This window comes from Carya illinoinensis, chromosome 7, assembly GCF_018687715.1.
Source record: "Carya illinoinensis cultivar Pawnee chromosome 7, C.illinoinensisPawnee_v1, whole genome shotgun sequence".
Lineage (NCBI taxonomy): Eukaryota > Viridiplantae > Streptophyta > Magnoliopsida > Fagales > Juglandaceae > Carya > Carya illinoinensis.
This window is the reverse complement of record NC_056758.1, coordinates 43,277,243-43,293,669: the sequence shown is the minus strand read 5'-3', so window position 1 is coordinate 43,293,669 and position 16,427 is coordinate 43,277,243. Positions and strand designations below refer to the sequence as shown.

General features: G+C 36.4%; 2 protein-coding genes across 2 annotated transcripts; both read left to right on the top strand.

The window, feature by feature from the left end:
• The first annotated feature begins 823 nt into the window (after window positions 1-823).
• LOC122315921 (cytochrome b561, DM13 and DOMON domain-containing protein At5g54830) lies at window positions 824-4,396 on the top strand. Its single transcript, XM_043132259.1, has one exon. The coding sequence runs from the start codon at window positions 1,200-1,202 to the stop codon at window positions 3,912-3,914; it is 2,715 nt and encodes a 904-aa protein (XP_042988193.1). The 5' UTR covers window positions 824-1,199; the 3' UTR covers window positions 3,915-4,396.
• An 8,863-nt stretch (window positions 4,397-13,259) lies between these two features.
• Window positions 13,260-16,269, top strand: LOC122315098 (brassinosteroid-related acyltransferase 1). The gene is made up of 3 exons (XM_043130861.1): window positions 13,260-13,894; window positions 14,498-14,965; window positions 15,573-16,269. Exons 1-3 carry the CDS (start codon window positions 13,448-13,450, stop codon window positions 16,065-16,067), a joined length of 1,410 nt encoding a protein of 469 aa, XP_042986795.1. The 5' UTR covers window positions 13,260-13,447; the 3' UTR covers window positions 16,068-16,269.
• The last annotated feature ends 158 nt before the right edge of the window (window positions 16,270-16,427 follow it).

Sequence of the window (16,427 nt, the reverse complement as noted above, 5' to 3'; positions counted from 1 at the left end):
AAAGATGAGTTAATTGAGTTGAATTGAATTCAACAATCAAAACACCCTAGTGTGCCACTTATTTTAAGTAATTATTATAGAAATAATTTGGAATGAGGTGAAAATCACTAATAAATAATGGTATATATATTATATACATTTTTTAAGTAAATGGTATATCCTTAATAAATCGTTAACTTCAACTAATAGTTAAAGAAAATATATATATATATATATATATAATTATATTAATCATTTTTAAAAACTATACATTACATTTTATTTTTTTTACCAAATGTGTGGTACATATATATAATGAGTATAATAATTTAATTAGTTTAAAAATGATAAATAAAAGTTTTAAAAAAAGTGAGGTGTAATGTGTAAGAAATGAATAGAAAAACTTGTATATAAAACATAATGAGTAATAATACACACAATATATTTTTATAATAATGTTATAAAATAAGGGTATTTTCGTAAAATAATAATACTTTTATAAGGTATTATATAAAAATATTCTTTATTTAATATATTGTTGTGAAATATGTTATAAAAAATATTGTATATAAAAAATTTTGAATTTAAAAATAAGATGAGATGATTTTAAATGAAAAATAAAAATTAAATTAAATATTATTATTATTATTTTAAAATTTAAAAGATTGAATTGAGATTTAAAAAATTAAATTATTTATTATATTTTATATAAAAATTTATAACAATGAGATTTGAGATACAATTTTTTCAATCCAAACTAGGTCTAATCTAGGACTTACGCAACAGCTTTGCTTTGCGGGCCAACTGTTTGTTACTTCTTACTCCCGAGGAGGAGGGGAAAATATAATATTAAAAATAAATAAAGGCTCAATCTTTGGGCAGCTTCCTCGGCGTCTCCTCCCCCTCCAAATGAATTTACTGAAGTGCCAGCCGCAAGAGAACCCAGAGCAGTACGTGGTAAGAACTACTTCCCCATCACTAATTTATACCCTTCTCTCCTACTTTGCCTCACCCTGATTCTCCGCACTCTCTTTCTTTCCTCGACGGCGACCGCACTTCTCTCCGATCAATTTTGCTCCAGGTAATCTTATCATTCCTTCTCTCTTTCAAACTTGGTCAATTTTTCTCACGCATAACCTAAACCTAGCCTCGAATTCGGACCCAAACGCACGCTCTTACGATCCGACCAGATCCGGATCTCTCACTCTCCTTCCCTCCTCATGCCTCTAAAACCCGTCTCCCTTGGGTTTCTCCTGAGCCTTCTTCTCATCCTCCTCGTCATTTGCCATGCGGATCCGCTTCCTGATTGCCCCAAAACTAACCCACTCGCCCACCTCCGATCCGAATTCACAATGTCCCAGCATCAACTCCGGGGCGTCTTCACCATAATCGACGGTTGCTCTTTCCGGGTTTCCCAGTTCGACATGCTACCCGGGTCCGACGTCCACTGGTGGGGTGCCATTGCGCCCGATTTAGATAATCTCACTTCTGGGTTCGTGATCTCCGACCACAACCTGAACGAAACCTACAAGAACGCAAGCTTCGTTGTGCATTTGAGGGAAAACGTGACCTGGGATCAGATCCATGTCCTCGCCGTGTGGGACCGCCCCACCGCGTCGGAATTCGGGCATGTCGTGCTCGCCGATTCGGTAAATGGGTCGGCTGATTTAGCTCCGTCTCCATCGAATGACGGTACCGAGAAGGCCCTCTCGGTTCATACTGAGCCCACTATGTTGGAGAATTGTAAGATGCTGTCCAAATACTATAGGGTTCGGTGGACGTTGGACGTGGATGAGAATTCCATCGATATCGGGTTGGAGGCGGCGACTGGGACCATGAATTACATGGCTTTCGGGTGGGCAAACCCGAATTCCACTTCCCAATTCATGCTCCACGCAGATGTGGCCGTGGCGGGGTTCAAGGAGGAAGGATCGCCATTTGTGGATGACTTTTACATCACAAAGTACAGTGAGTGTATGACAAACAAGGATGGTTTGGTGCAAGGGGTTTGTCCTGATACAATTTACGAAGGGTCAGATCCAGTTGGTCTGGTGAACAACACGAAGTTAGTTTATGGGCATAGGAAGGACGGAGTATCTTTTATTCGGTACCAGAGGCCGCTGAAGCCATTCGACAAAAAGTATGATTTGCAGGTGAACCCCATGGAGAACATGACGGTCATTTGGGCCTTGGGGTTGATAAGGCCGCCTGATGCTCTGAGGCCTTACTATCTTCCCCAAAATCATGGGGGGCCACGTCTCGAGGTTTATGGGAATTTGATGCTTAATATTTCTGAACACGTGGATGATTGTTTGGGTCCTTTGGATGCAGAGGACAAGGAGGATCAGGATCTTATAATTGCTGATGCCAATGTTCCGCTCGTGGTTACGACTGGTCCAGCATTGCATTACCCGAATCCCCCGAATCCTTTGAAAGTTCTTTACATTAACAAGAAAGAGGCCCCAGTATTGAGAGTGGAAAGAGGGGTACCAGTGAAGTTTTCAATACAAGCAGGGCATGATGTTGCTCTCTACGTTACCTCAGACCCAATTGGTGGGAATGCGACTTTGAGGAATATGACTGAGACTATTTATGCAGGAGGGCCGGAAGCTGAAGGAGTTCAAGCTAGTCCGATGGAATTGGAATGGTTCCCTGATAGGAATACTCCAGACCAAGTTTACTACCAGTCATTGTTTGAACAGAAAATGGGTTGGAGAGTGCAGGTGGTTAATGGGGGTCTGTCGGATATGTATAATAACAGTGTTATTTTGGATGATCAGCAAGTTACATTTTTTTGGACATTGTCAAAGGACTCAATATCTATTGCAGCTCGTGGTGAGAAAAAAAGTGGCTATCTTGCAATAGGATTTGGTAGTAGAATGATAAATAGCTATGCTTATGTGGGTTGGGTTGACGATAGGGGTGTAGGGAGAGTAGACACTTATTGGATTGATGGAAAGGATGCCTTGAGTGTGCACCCAACAAGAGAGAACTTAACATATGTGGGATGCAAATCAGAAAACGGCATGATCACGTTGGAGTTTACGCGTCCACTGAGACCATCATGTAATCGTGGTGAAAGTGGAAGACAGGAGTGTAATAACATCATTGATCCGACAACTCCTCTGAAAGTTATTTGGGCAATGGGTGCTAGATGGACAAATGAACATCTAAGCGAGAGAAACATGCATTCTGCTAAAAGTAGCAGGCTTGTTCGGGTGCTGCTTATGCGTGGTTCTGCTGAGGCAGAAGAGGATTTACGCCCGGTATTGGCTGTACATGGGTTCATGATGTTTATTGCTTGGGGCATATTGCTCCCTGGTGGAATATTGGCAGCTAGATACTTAAAACATATTAAAGGTGATGGATGGTACCAGATTCATGTTTACCTGCAGTACTCGGGTTTGGCGATTGTCCTGCTTGCCCTTCTTTTTGCTGTGGCTGAGCTTCGGGGTTTCTATGTCACCTCATTGCATGTAAAATTTGGTATTACCGCAATTATTTTGGCTTGTTTACAGCCAGTCAATGCATTCATGAGGCCTAAAAAACTTTCCAATGGGGAGGAGGTTTCGTCCAAAAGGGTTCTTTGGGAGTATGTTCATGGCATTGTGGGCAGATCTGCCATTATCGCAGGTATTGCAGCACTCTTCACTGGAATGAAGCATTTAGGCGACAGATATGGTGGTGAAAACGTACATGGACTTATCTGGGCCCTGATGGTTTGGTTCTTGATGGGTGCATTGATAGCTCTGTATCTGGAATTCCGTGAAAAACGCAGAAGGAGAGACAGAATTTTTGGAAGAAGCAATTGGGTACTGGGCAACCACGAGGAAGATGACTCTCTTGATCTTTTGAGCCCAACCGGGACTCTCTCAGAAAAGGAGTCACAACAGTCTGGAAGAATGGAAGTTCAGTTAGAACCTTTAGGCAGATAGATATGTTTAACAATTATTCGTTGGTATAAAGTCACTACTCTTCACCAGTTTTGGTACTGTTCCCCTCTCCTACACATGCATAGCGGGCCTTTCCATCTGCATGAAAGGTCTTTGCAACGTGAGGAATGGGCTTACACAAATCCCACCCGGGCCGAGGATGGTCAGTAGTTGCTATATTTGATTTCGAGGATTCATCCTAAAGAGCAATATCCCTACAATTTATATTTTGTATACTCATACGACTTTAGCACAGTGGAAGGTTTTTTTTTTTTTCTTTTAGCACAGTGGAAGGTTATATCAACATCTCTCTCTCTCATTAAAAGGGAGGTGGGTCAAGTTTGTTTAATGTGGGAATTAGTTCAGTTTCTGCTTGTTTAGTTTAATGGGATGTAATTTGTTTTGCCAAATCGGAAGTTAGTTATTTTTTATGTATATCATGCGATGCTAACCAATGAAACTGCAATTCTAATTGGGAATTGAAACGCAGTTTATCAGGGAGGATATCCCAGTGGCTCATGAATCTATTTGGGTATTGTTATGCGTTCTGTTGCAACATAATGCATATATATATATCTGTTTCCATTTGCCGGCATAAGTCCATCTTTTCGGTCTTTTTCATTTTTTATTTTTATTCTTATTTAGCCTGCGACTTTTTTAAAATTTTTTGAGTAATTCTACGTATAATTGTGAAGTGTATAAACATCATGTAATTGCTTTAAAAGAGTGTTATTTATTATTAAAAAATTAATTTTTTCATGTTAGTCTATGTTTTATTTATTTATTTTAAAATAATTATACAGCGGTTATATAATTTACAGTTATAAATATCTTTATTTTTATTTTTATTATTATTATTTTTTTAAGTGGATGATGTTTTAAGGCTAATACAATCTCTTCGTCAAGCCTTAAAGTCAAAGCCCAAATTAGAAACGGGGAAGCCTTAAAGTTAAAGCCCAAATTAGAAACTGGGAATTATTAGGCCGGGTAGCAGGAATCGGCCCATAAAAAACCCAATGATCACCACATGACACTTAGGTGCATGTAGTTGAGGCCCTTGGTGATTGGTGGGCTGACGTCCTAAGAAGAAAATATCAAAATCTGAGTTGGAGCATCGTTCCCTATCCTTCGATCGGAGGAGACAGTTAATGGGCTGTAAGTAATGACACATTAGAGGATGTACGTTTAGGCTTAAGCTAAAGCTTGAAACTTGTCATGAATAAGGTTTTACTTCAATATAACCTCCTATAACTTGTCATGAATAAGATTTTACGTTTAGAGAACAATCATACTCTTCCAAATTATTAACAACCAGTTTACAATTAAAAAAAATAAAATCATAAATTTATAATTTTACCAATTTACAATTAATAAAACTGATAAAATTGTTTCCTTTTTACCATTTTATTTTAAATGTTTTTTTAACATCTTTCATTATTAATTTTTTTTAAAATAGAAATTTATTAATAATCACTTCTTTAACCACTAAGTAAAATAAATAAATAAAATACTCTAGTAGTAATTTTGAAAAAATAGCATTAAGGGGACTGAGTAGTATTTTACTTTACAAAATTAAAAAAAAAAAAATTTACAATAATTATTTTTATCAATTTTTAAACCTTTTTAATACTAAGTTGTGAACGGGTGTTAAACCTGGGGCAACGCTATCATTATTCTAACTTGATAGTACCTCTACATCAAATCTACTAATTTTTTTTTTTTTAAAAAAAAAGAAAGGAAAAAGAACTGAGAGTGTGATTTGTTTTGTTTTGTTTTGTTTTTTTTTTTTTAAACTTCCTTATATCATTTTTTTTAATATTTAAAGAAATTGTCATAATTCATTAATAAAAAAATTTATATTTATAATCGGATATATTTTGAGATGTCTCTATATCAAATACAATATTATAAACTAAAATAATACATTTAAAACTCTATCAGTATACTATTTTCTTTAGTGATTGGTTTGGTTTTCAATACTGTCTATACTCTTTACATAAAAATGTTCAAGAGACAACAATCTCTGTTTAAATAGAGACTTAACCTCACTTTTTATAAAATGATGATTTAATCTCTTGAAAGACAAACTCTTTTTTTATTTTAATTAACAAGAAAGAAAATAGTAAGATAGATGTGAAAAATTATAGATTACAGTTTGGACAAATTCCAGTAATCTTTGAAATATGTGACACTGCGTGAAGGCAACGCGCGCGCTTGCTTTTTTTTCAACTATAAATACTAGATTTGAAAAATCTGGTGATATCGAATCCGATGACCTAGTCACTACAAGAAATTAGCCCTTTTGCAGCGCTTAAAATCGTTGCAAATACATTCAAAAAATGCTGTAATTGATCACTTGCAGCGTTATTACCCTCCTTGCATGTTCGACAGTATAAAAGTGATATTTTTGATCAATAGCAACGTTATTGAAAAAACGCTGCAAAAGACTTCATTTGCAGCGTTTTTAAACCGCTGCAAACTCACTAATTTCACGCTGCAAAAGGCCACCCCATGTGACTGCCATAGCGCTGCATTTGATCAATTGCAGCGAAATTTATCCTTGCTATATCATTAAATTTCGCTGCAATAGCCCCCAACAACAGCAGTGCTACATTTGGTTTGTTGCTTTTGCCATTTTTTGCAACACTTAAAATCGCTGCAATTGATTTATAAGCGCTGCAATTGTGTACGTCAAAAGCAACATACCATTCTAGTGCTGCTTTTGATACTTTTTGCAAGGACTAAAATCGCTGCAAAAAATAAAAAGCGCTGCAAATGGGCAAAAGCAACGCTTGCTTCCTTTGTTGCATTTTTCATACTTTTCAAGGACTAAAATCGCTGCAACTGATGATTTGCAACGAATTTTGGCCTATTTGCATCGACTAAAAATCGCTGCAAATACTTAATTACAAAATTTAAAAAAAAAATTACTACTGAAACATACAGTTTCAGTAATTTTTTTCACTTGTATTAGAAGCAAAGTTAGTAGATCAGCTAGGATTTAATTCCCTTTACTTAATAATTTAATTCCCTTTACTTAATAATACAAAGGGTACATAGATCTTAACAACAAAGTACATTCAATATACAACAAGTAGAAATATGTTCAGTACATTCAGTATACAACAAGTAGAAATATGTTCAGTACATAGCCAAGCAGAAACTTCAAGTCGATCCTAACTGCACTTCATCACTTTCAACTAAAAGTAATTGCTCCCATATTCAAAGGCATACCTGTATATGAGTTTTCTGGAAAGACACAATACCAACTGATTAGTAGAACAAAAAACCTGGAAAGTGGAGCATGAAGTCATACAAACAAAAGAAAGCCTTATTATAGGTAAAGAATGCATGAATTTTTCACTTTGCATAATAGTTGTAACACATCAGCATCAATCTAATTTACTAATCTCAAAGTAGAACTTCATTCAAGTAAAGTACAACTTTAGAATCAAACCTCTTTTTATTAAAATTCTGGAAAAATGTGTATTGTTAACACTAGAAGCTCATCAATAACTGTCCAAACCAAAACTCCTATACAAATTTACAAACAATTTGCTTAGATATTTATTTAGGTCTCCACTGCTTTCAAACTACACTTTTATGATCAAAGTAGAGATAATTATCCATAGGACTTGCAGCAACCAATCTAAATATATATAGATTAAGCAAAAACACAAAGCATTACTTGACTAATGGGGTATTTAATACACACTTCACTTTCTTGCAAGGTCATCTTCACTTGGCATGCATGCTTGTAAAGGTCCTCTCTTAGACGAATGGGGTATTTAATAATTTCATGATAGAATAATTGTTGAGTTTTAGAATGTAGTTATTTGGAGTGATGAGCGCATCTAGCTTTTGTTTGAAGAACTTTAAGAAGTATCTTTGTTCTTTCCTTTGCTGTCCAAGAAGGGCCTAATCAGTTAGAGTATATATATATATATATGTACTCCTATCTCTCGTGTGCTATTGCTTATAACACCAACATATACAATGTTCTAAACCAGCTCTCTAAAGAGATGTATATATTACAAATTCAAATGTGTATATATACACTTTTTTTTTATATAAGTTGTATATATACACACACACACACAAACACACACACACACCCAATGACATATATATATATATATATATATAGCTCCAAATTATGCAGTAAAAAATTACAAACTCCAAAGAAATAACAGTATAGGTTGACAACTTTTTAAAGTGTGGCAGAAATATTTGATGGCAAACACAAAAGTAAAAAATACAACATCTAATCTGGTGAATTACTTCCAAAGAGATCGATTTTTATCAAATTGTAAAATTCTTTCCAACAGAGACTTCCAATCTTTCTAGAATATTAACTGCTTATAACAAAATGCAAACCTTACTTCTCCTGGAGTTTCAAGGAGTGGCTGCTTTTCTGTTGAACTTATGATTGGCTCAGCGACATAATTTTCCAGAGATGCATACCTAATGGCAAATATGAAATTTGATAATTAAATTCCAAATATAGTTTATGGAAATGATGTTTCAACAACATAGCAACATTAACTGATGAAAAAAGGTTCTTACTAGTATCTATGCCATGTAAGTGTCCATCTGGCCATCATAAGACTGTATGAATGTATGAATGTAAGCATATATATATAGACATAAATATAGAAATCTACCTTAGATACACAAAGCCATCAGCTGAACTGAAATTGAATATAACTCATCTCAAAACAGAACCAATGAATATAACTCATCTCAAAACAGAACCAATGAGTCAGAGCAAAAGCTTTCACTAAAACAGAGGGCTATCTTCAAATGAATATAACTCATCTCAAAACAGAACCAAAACACTCTGTAGTTCTTCTTCAGAACTCTAATAGTTAGATGTTTACATAAACAATTACTTGTTTATGTAATTATATACACAAGAAGAAAATTATAAATATGAATTGATATTGGAAAACACAAGCAGTAACAATACCTCCATTTACACTAAGAGCAAAAAAGAGCTAGGGCAACATAGCAAAAAAGAGAAGAAGAAAATATGTAGTATTGGGAAAGAAACTTACTTTAAAGAAGAAAATATGTAGTATTGGGGAAGAAATTTACTTGTTTAATAATCATTTTGAACTCAAAATGATAGAAAGAGCAAAGATTGGCTGATCATTCAGATCAAGATCATGCGCTTGGCATGGAGGGGATTATTTCACATCCCTTGATTTAGTACTATCATTTCCAAATACAAATTAGAGAGATTACACTTATGTTTGAAAAATAATTACTAAAGATATGTTGATCTCCCTCTATATAATTGAATCGATTGCTTCCCCTTCAATTCTCTCTATGTCCATGTGTGCATGCATCACAAATACTCCATGTAATTAATTCAGCAGACCTTCAGTTATTATTTAATAAATAGAACCTTTATTCAAAAAATTTAGTTGAATAATTTGATAACCTATCCTCCTGTCTCCTTTATTTCTATGTCAACGATGAAAAACATCACAAACTTTGCTCTTCTGAGAAAAGCATGTACTATGCTCCTATACTCTTCTGATTAAAGCCTGCACTATGCAGAAAAATACTCACAGCCCCAATTACTGCATTACACATTTTCATGTACCAAACTCGAACTGAGAATAATCCTACACTATGCAGTCCAAACTCAATCTCCAATCTGGTCTTAACATCTATAAGACCAATTAATATCTTCTGATAAAAGCCTGCACTATGCAGAAAAATACTCACAGCCCCAATTACTTCATTTTTCAACCAACATAGCAACCATCGGCATTCCCAAGTTAAACCAATCCAATGAATTATCAATTTTGATAAATTTCCTCATAAATATTATCCCTGAATTCTAATTTCCAGAACTTAATAAAACAAATTAGATCTCTGGTTTTTGCAACTAAATATCACCCAGTTTGCTCAAAGTCTTCTCTTCAGCCAAAATATGCATTAAACTAAATAGACTCGAAAAAACCCGATTTTACTTCACTCAAAATAAACCCAACTCAGACTACACGCCAGCTTCATTTTAGCATTGCCAACCTAATAATCCTAGCAACTAGAAATAAGCCATTCAAATTCAATTAGGAAGCAAACTTCAAAATTTACAAATGCAGAAAGGATCACAGATTGAATCCATATATCAAATACTACTTGCCAACCTTCGAAAGCATCACTGATTAAATGAGTTTAAAAAAAATCAGCCAATACAAATACAAATCGAATCCACAAGCCAAAGTAGGAATTTTACCCTTTCCCCACAATAGAAATCGAAATAGACCAACTCGGAGAGGCAGTCTAGGGCAGAAAGCACAAGTCCAAACACAACGATGCAAGAAGTGAAAATTTGATGTCAAGATTCTGTCTTCCACCGATACGAAACTGCCAACTGCCGACTGCTCCTAACCTAAGCCAAGAGAGAAGAAATCGACAACCTTCGGAGGAGGAAAGCAGTAACGTAACTGGGAAAAGAAAATGAAAAATGGAGAGAAGGGGAGAGAGGGAGGATCGGGCCAATCTAGAGGGAAGAGAGAATGGGAGAAAGAGAGAAAGGAAAAGAGAATTAGCAAGCGAAAAAAATGGAAGGGGCGTTCGGAGTTGAGGGAAGGGAGAAAAGGAGAGGTCACTGGGAAGGGTGGATGTTGAGGATTTTAAGATGGAGTCTGATGGGTCGCTGGGTTGCTGGGTCAATGGGTAGCCGTGTGCAAACCATGGGGAGGAATCAAATGTTACGAGAAGTAGCTTCCGCGGGAGGTAAATGGGGCGGAGGAACTAAGGTTGGTGATCAAAGGAAATTACAGAGAGAGGAAAAGAACTGGGCATAGACACTCGGGCGATTTTGGAGAAGGAAAGAACAGAGAGAAGTGGAGAAGAAAAGAAATCGGGGGGAAAAATAAAACATTTCTAAAGATTTTGGCGCCCAGAAACAATAACAACGATTATTTAGGCGTTGGAACGTGTTTTAGTAACACCAGCGATCAAAATCTATGCAAACATCGTATTTTTCGCTGCAAATGTAAAATTAAGGACTTCTTCCGCTTTTAATTTAAAAATCATGCGACAAAATTAAAATCGCTGCAATAGATTACCTATTGCAGCGATTTTTTTTGCAACAATATATAAATCGCTGTAAAAGACCGTTTTTCTTGTAGTGAGTGGTGGTGAGATCTTACATTTACCGTGCAATGACCCAGCTTGGAGTTATATCTAAAGCAATAATGCAAGTGGTAGTCAGATTCCACTCCTGAATAATTATAAACACTAACAAAATAATTAATAACCAAATCAGTTTTATCTTTATTTGATTTTATTTCAAACACAAATTACATTCATATTTATTAGCCTACCGATTTAAATATGGGAAATATTTTAGGTATAAAAAAATTTAATAAAATTAAAAATTGACGTAATTTAATATGATAAGACAAATTATAAAATTATTTTATTTTAAAATATATCTAATAAAATTATGTCAATTAGTGAATTTATTGGTAGCACTTATGTTCTTTTTAGAGTCAGGCTATATGAGCAGCTCTTACCGCTGGCATGCCGCCCAACTCTTTTTTTTTTTTTTTAATTTTCTTTTCACATTTTTTTAATGTATTTAAATATTTTTAAAAAATAAAAAATACACTAATATACTTACAATCACTTCTTTAATTACTAATTAAAAAAAAAATTCCGAATGGTACACTTGAGCGGTACTGGCACAGGCGGCACACAAGCTTTATCCTTTTTTTATAATAGAGCAATGCTACATACAGTTGTGAAATTGCAAACGCCGCGCAATCGCTTTGAAAAAGAGTGGGGTCTACGATTAAAAAGTTAATTTTTTTTTTTCATGTGGGTCCCATATTAATTATTTTTTTCAAAACGACTGCACGCCGCTTGCACAACCACAACTGCAAATATCATTTCTCTTTATAATATACACGCCGAATAGAAAGCTGCGGGCACTTTAGAAGCGGTGGAGATGGAAGAACAAATTCCTTTGAGATACAAATAATTAATGAATAGCTATATAATAGTAGTAGATATCGTAGAGAAACTACAGACGCTGCCTAAAGGAGAGAGTACTGATTTTGTATGGCGTAGTAAACAATGCGAGGTCAGGGGAAAAAGGAGGATGCATGAGAGAAGGTGAAGGGAAAAAGAGAGTGATCGCGCGCCTGGAAATAAGGCAAAATGCTGGGAAAGTAAGAGACAAGAAGAGACAAGTAGTCTGGGCTTCAAATGCACGCATATATACATGCTAGCTTTGACACAAACAGCAACTTAACTTTCCATGCTTTCCCCCATTAACCCGGCTCCCTGATCTCGTTCTCTCAGTGAGATCATACATACATATAATATATGTATGTATGCAGCATGCCAACCTGTCTTTCCAGCAGGCTTCAGCCCCACCTGATCTGTTTGTTTGCCACAGATCAAGTGCCGCGCGCTAGCTTTACTTTTTTTCTCTTTTAAATGAAGTTTTCTAATCTGTTGTGTTTGTTGTGGTTATTCGCTCAAGTTGTAGTACAGAGTTCATATGTTAAAATGTAGAAATTACTTAATTGTCGAACATATATGGCTTGAGTTACTAATTAATAATTTGTAACCGACAAACAAAAGCTAGCTCTTACTTCTGCCTAGCTAGCTAGCTCGATACGTTCTGATTACCAACTCGACCTAATTTACATATATATATATATATAAGCTAGCAGCTAGGCTTTTCAGTTTTCCGTCATATTAATTTGTTCTGGAATGTCGGACAACTAGCTAATTATTGCTCGAGTTGATGATGCTTTGTTATTTCAGTGCTGCTACTCTCCACAGTAATGACATGAGTACGTACGTACGTACTAGGGAAAACAATATCAAGTATGTAATATTATATCCAGTTGTTGGATGTGACAATCTAACATGCTTTCCCTGATTTGTAGGACTATTTCCTATTCTGTCTAACCAAGTTTTAACACATGATCGATCACAAATGTACCTATTTATCATCGTTATCATCATCACGGGAATGAGATATTCCAAGTAAATTAGTGGCAAAATTCAAAAGCCTGACTAGAATTCTTGACTTGCTGATTGAATATTGGGAGCTCCAGCTTAGCTAGCTAGGGTACTCTACGACAACGTATATATGTCCGGGCCCATCTAATGGATGATCATGATCTCTCAAGTTTATCCACCATCGATAGGTATTAGGTCATTGTCATCGGTCACTCCCTCCAGTGCGAGCCAGATAATACATTCGCGACCCACGGGCCGGATCCTTTTCATACAAAAAAAATAGTGCCATGCAGAAAAAAAAAAGAAAAAAGCTTTAAAGAATTTTCTTATAAAAAGATGCACATCACGAAATCATTCTTATGTAAGTAGTGACTTAAAGAAATCCAAAGAGAGACATAGGGTTATCCAAAGAGAAACATAGGGTTGGCTTCTAGGAATCTAAGCTTTTCTCTTTATATTTAGAAAGCCCTTTCTTTCATGATCTGTGTCTATCTCGCATTAATCCAGAAACATTAGAGCAGAAAAACACAATATTCATGGGCACCCAACTTGCAAATGATCAAACAGTTGCCATAACAAAGAGCGTGTCTGTGCATCCCAAATATGTGCGCCCCCAGAAAGTTTTGAACCTCTCAAACTTGGACAGGCAGTGTCCAAGCCTTATGTACACGGTTTCCTTTTACAAACCATCTCCTTCTTACAAACATTTGTCGCTTGATTTTGTTTTTAACAGCTTGAAATCTGGCCTGGAGGATACCTTGTCGGTTTGGTACCCGGCAGCAGGTAGGTTGTGCCTGAACCAAAACGATGGAAAGCTCGATATCTGGTGCAATAATAAGGGTGCATTTTTAGTTGAGGCAGTGACGCAGATTAAAATCTCAGAGCTTGGAGACCTCTCTCAGTACAATAAGTTCTTTGAGAAATTGGTTTACAAGCCTCATTCTTTTGGAAACTTCTCCCAGATGCCGCTGGTTGTTGCTCAGGTGAGAGTGCTTCTTGAAGCCATAGAAGTTTATATATTTACATTAATTAAATGCAAGAATCATTTCCAGACTAAAAGATTCCCCACCTTAGTTTCCTAACGCTTGGATTATAATTTAACTTTCTGGTGTAGTGTATGTTTCTTTAAATCTTTCCATATGTAGGTCAACAAATTCGGCCTTTTGGGCGAGCGAGCATGTTCATCGCAAAAAGATGGATTTTCATAGATATGCATGAACACCGAAATTATATGTGCATGGCCACGAGTCTTATAATTATTCATTAGCCTAGGGTTTCCGCTAGCTAGCTTGATTCTATTGAAATTCTTCTGCAATGTATATTTTTTTCATGTTTTCTACAAGTAAGACGCTTCCAAACAAGCCATATAACTCATGCAGATCAAAAAGAAAAAATAGAAACAGAAAAAAAAAAAGGAACAATTTTTTTACTGTTCATGATCAAGGGGATGAGGGTAGCGTTGGGACACGCTTCCTTCTCACTGGACAACTCCTCACAAGGGTACACACAGCTTGTTCCCAAATTAATTTTTACGCACAAAACAATAAAATCTAAGTTGTTTAACATGAACTGGACATGTGATGCAGGTTACCAAGTTTGGTTGTGGTGGCTATTCAATTGGTATCGGTGTGAACCACTCGTTGTTTGATGGACCTGCCACCCATGATTTCTTGAACGCATGGGCTTCTAATTCTGCTATTATGGAAGGAAAAGGAAGAGTTGAGCAGCAAAAACCACTGCATGAGAGAGGGTCGACACTAATGGTGGTCACCAACTGTCCAGCCCCAAATATGACTACAAAGTTATCTGAAAAATCAAGCTCGAGTAGGAAGAAGGCTGCAGCCATAGATCATCTGTACCAGTTGATAATGCAAGCAGCTACTGATCAAAGTCTTTCTGATCATGTGGGGTTCATGAATCAAAATGGTTACCTTCTTAGGACCTTTCATCTAAGCAGTGCAATGATAGAAAGCTTGAAGAGGAAAGTCTCGGGTAAGAGAGGGGGCAGCTTTTCATGCTCATCCTTTGAGGTGGTTGCAGCTCACCTGTGGAAGGTAAATTTCTCGATCGATTGAATTTAAAATTTTCGACCCTCTCCAGTAGGTACTGTTTTAAACCATAAATTAATCAAATTTCTGATTTCAGCAGAACGAATAATATATAAGAATATTAGGCCTTGAGATTATTTAAGTAGATTAGGTAGACATTATTTCAAACTGGTAAGCAGACAAAAATATTACACAATATTCTTCAATATCCGCAACTTGTTTTCTTGCCAGAGACCGAGCAGGTGAGCTAACCTAGCCGCCCTACACGACAAATTTGAGTCTTTGCAGGCCTCTCGGTGGGTGTGTGCGAATATTAATTATGCTAACAAACTGCCAATATTAATTACCAGATCTCAACTTGTGAGTACGGAAGGCGCACAATTAGTGACAGACGAATAAACAGTCAGCAAATCATATAACAATGCTTAATGACTAGACTAATACCATAAAAGTTTGGTATATAATCATGCCCCATCGACCAACGTGATCCTCTATATTAATTCCGGGTTTTATATACGCATGTATATTAATTAATGTAGATCTAGATTTGATAAGATTAATGGATATATAATAATGGGTTTTAGCTGTTGATCTGGAATCGTGAAAAGCACAGGCAAGGAGCAGGGCTTTGGGACTGAGGAGGGAAACTATGGCGTGCTTGCAATTTTCTGTCGACATAAGGAACAGGATGGTGCCGCCACTGCCAAAAGGTTTCAGCGGCAATGCTTATGTACTTGCCTCAGTTGCATTGACGGCAGGAGCATTAGAGGGAGAAAGCCATGAAAGGATAGTTGAGAAAATAAGGGAAGCCAAAAACTCAATAAGCAATGAGTACGTGTATGCATATGTTGAGGCACTCGAAGGTCCAAGACCTTCTGATCTCCCTCCTCTAAAGGAGTTAACCATGCTTTCTGATTGGACCAGGATGCCATTTCACAAGATTCCTTTCTTACATGGAGAAGCAGCTTATGCATCTCCACTGGTTGCTCCAGTCCCACAGGTTGCTTACTTTATGCAGAATCCTGATGACGATAAGGGCATTGATTTAAGGATTGGTTTGCTTCCACACTGCCTCAAATCCTTCTCCGAGTATTTCCTCAATGTGTAATAAAACCTCTCTCTCTCTCTCTCTCTCTCTCTCTCTCTCTCTCTCTCTCTCTCTCTCTCTCTCTCTCTCTCTCTCTCTCTCATTTCGTTACTTATCTCTTGGTGGTTTGGTGTAATTAAGTGGTCTGTTAAAAAGGCTAATGATGAGTTTGTTCAAAAACTAGTTTCTCATATATACATGATGAAAACGTCGTTTGGCAAGACACGATTTGGATCTGAAAATATATAACTCTTGTTCGGAACATGAATTAATGTATTATTTTTGAATGTGGGTCCTGTAATCAAGCAGCATCATTAATTGATCCCAAGCGTAGAGCCACGGACAACAATGCATTTTTAATTTATTTATTTTTAAAAAAAA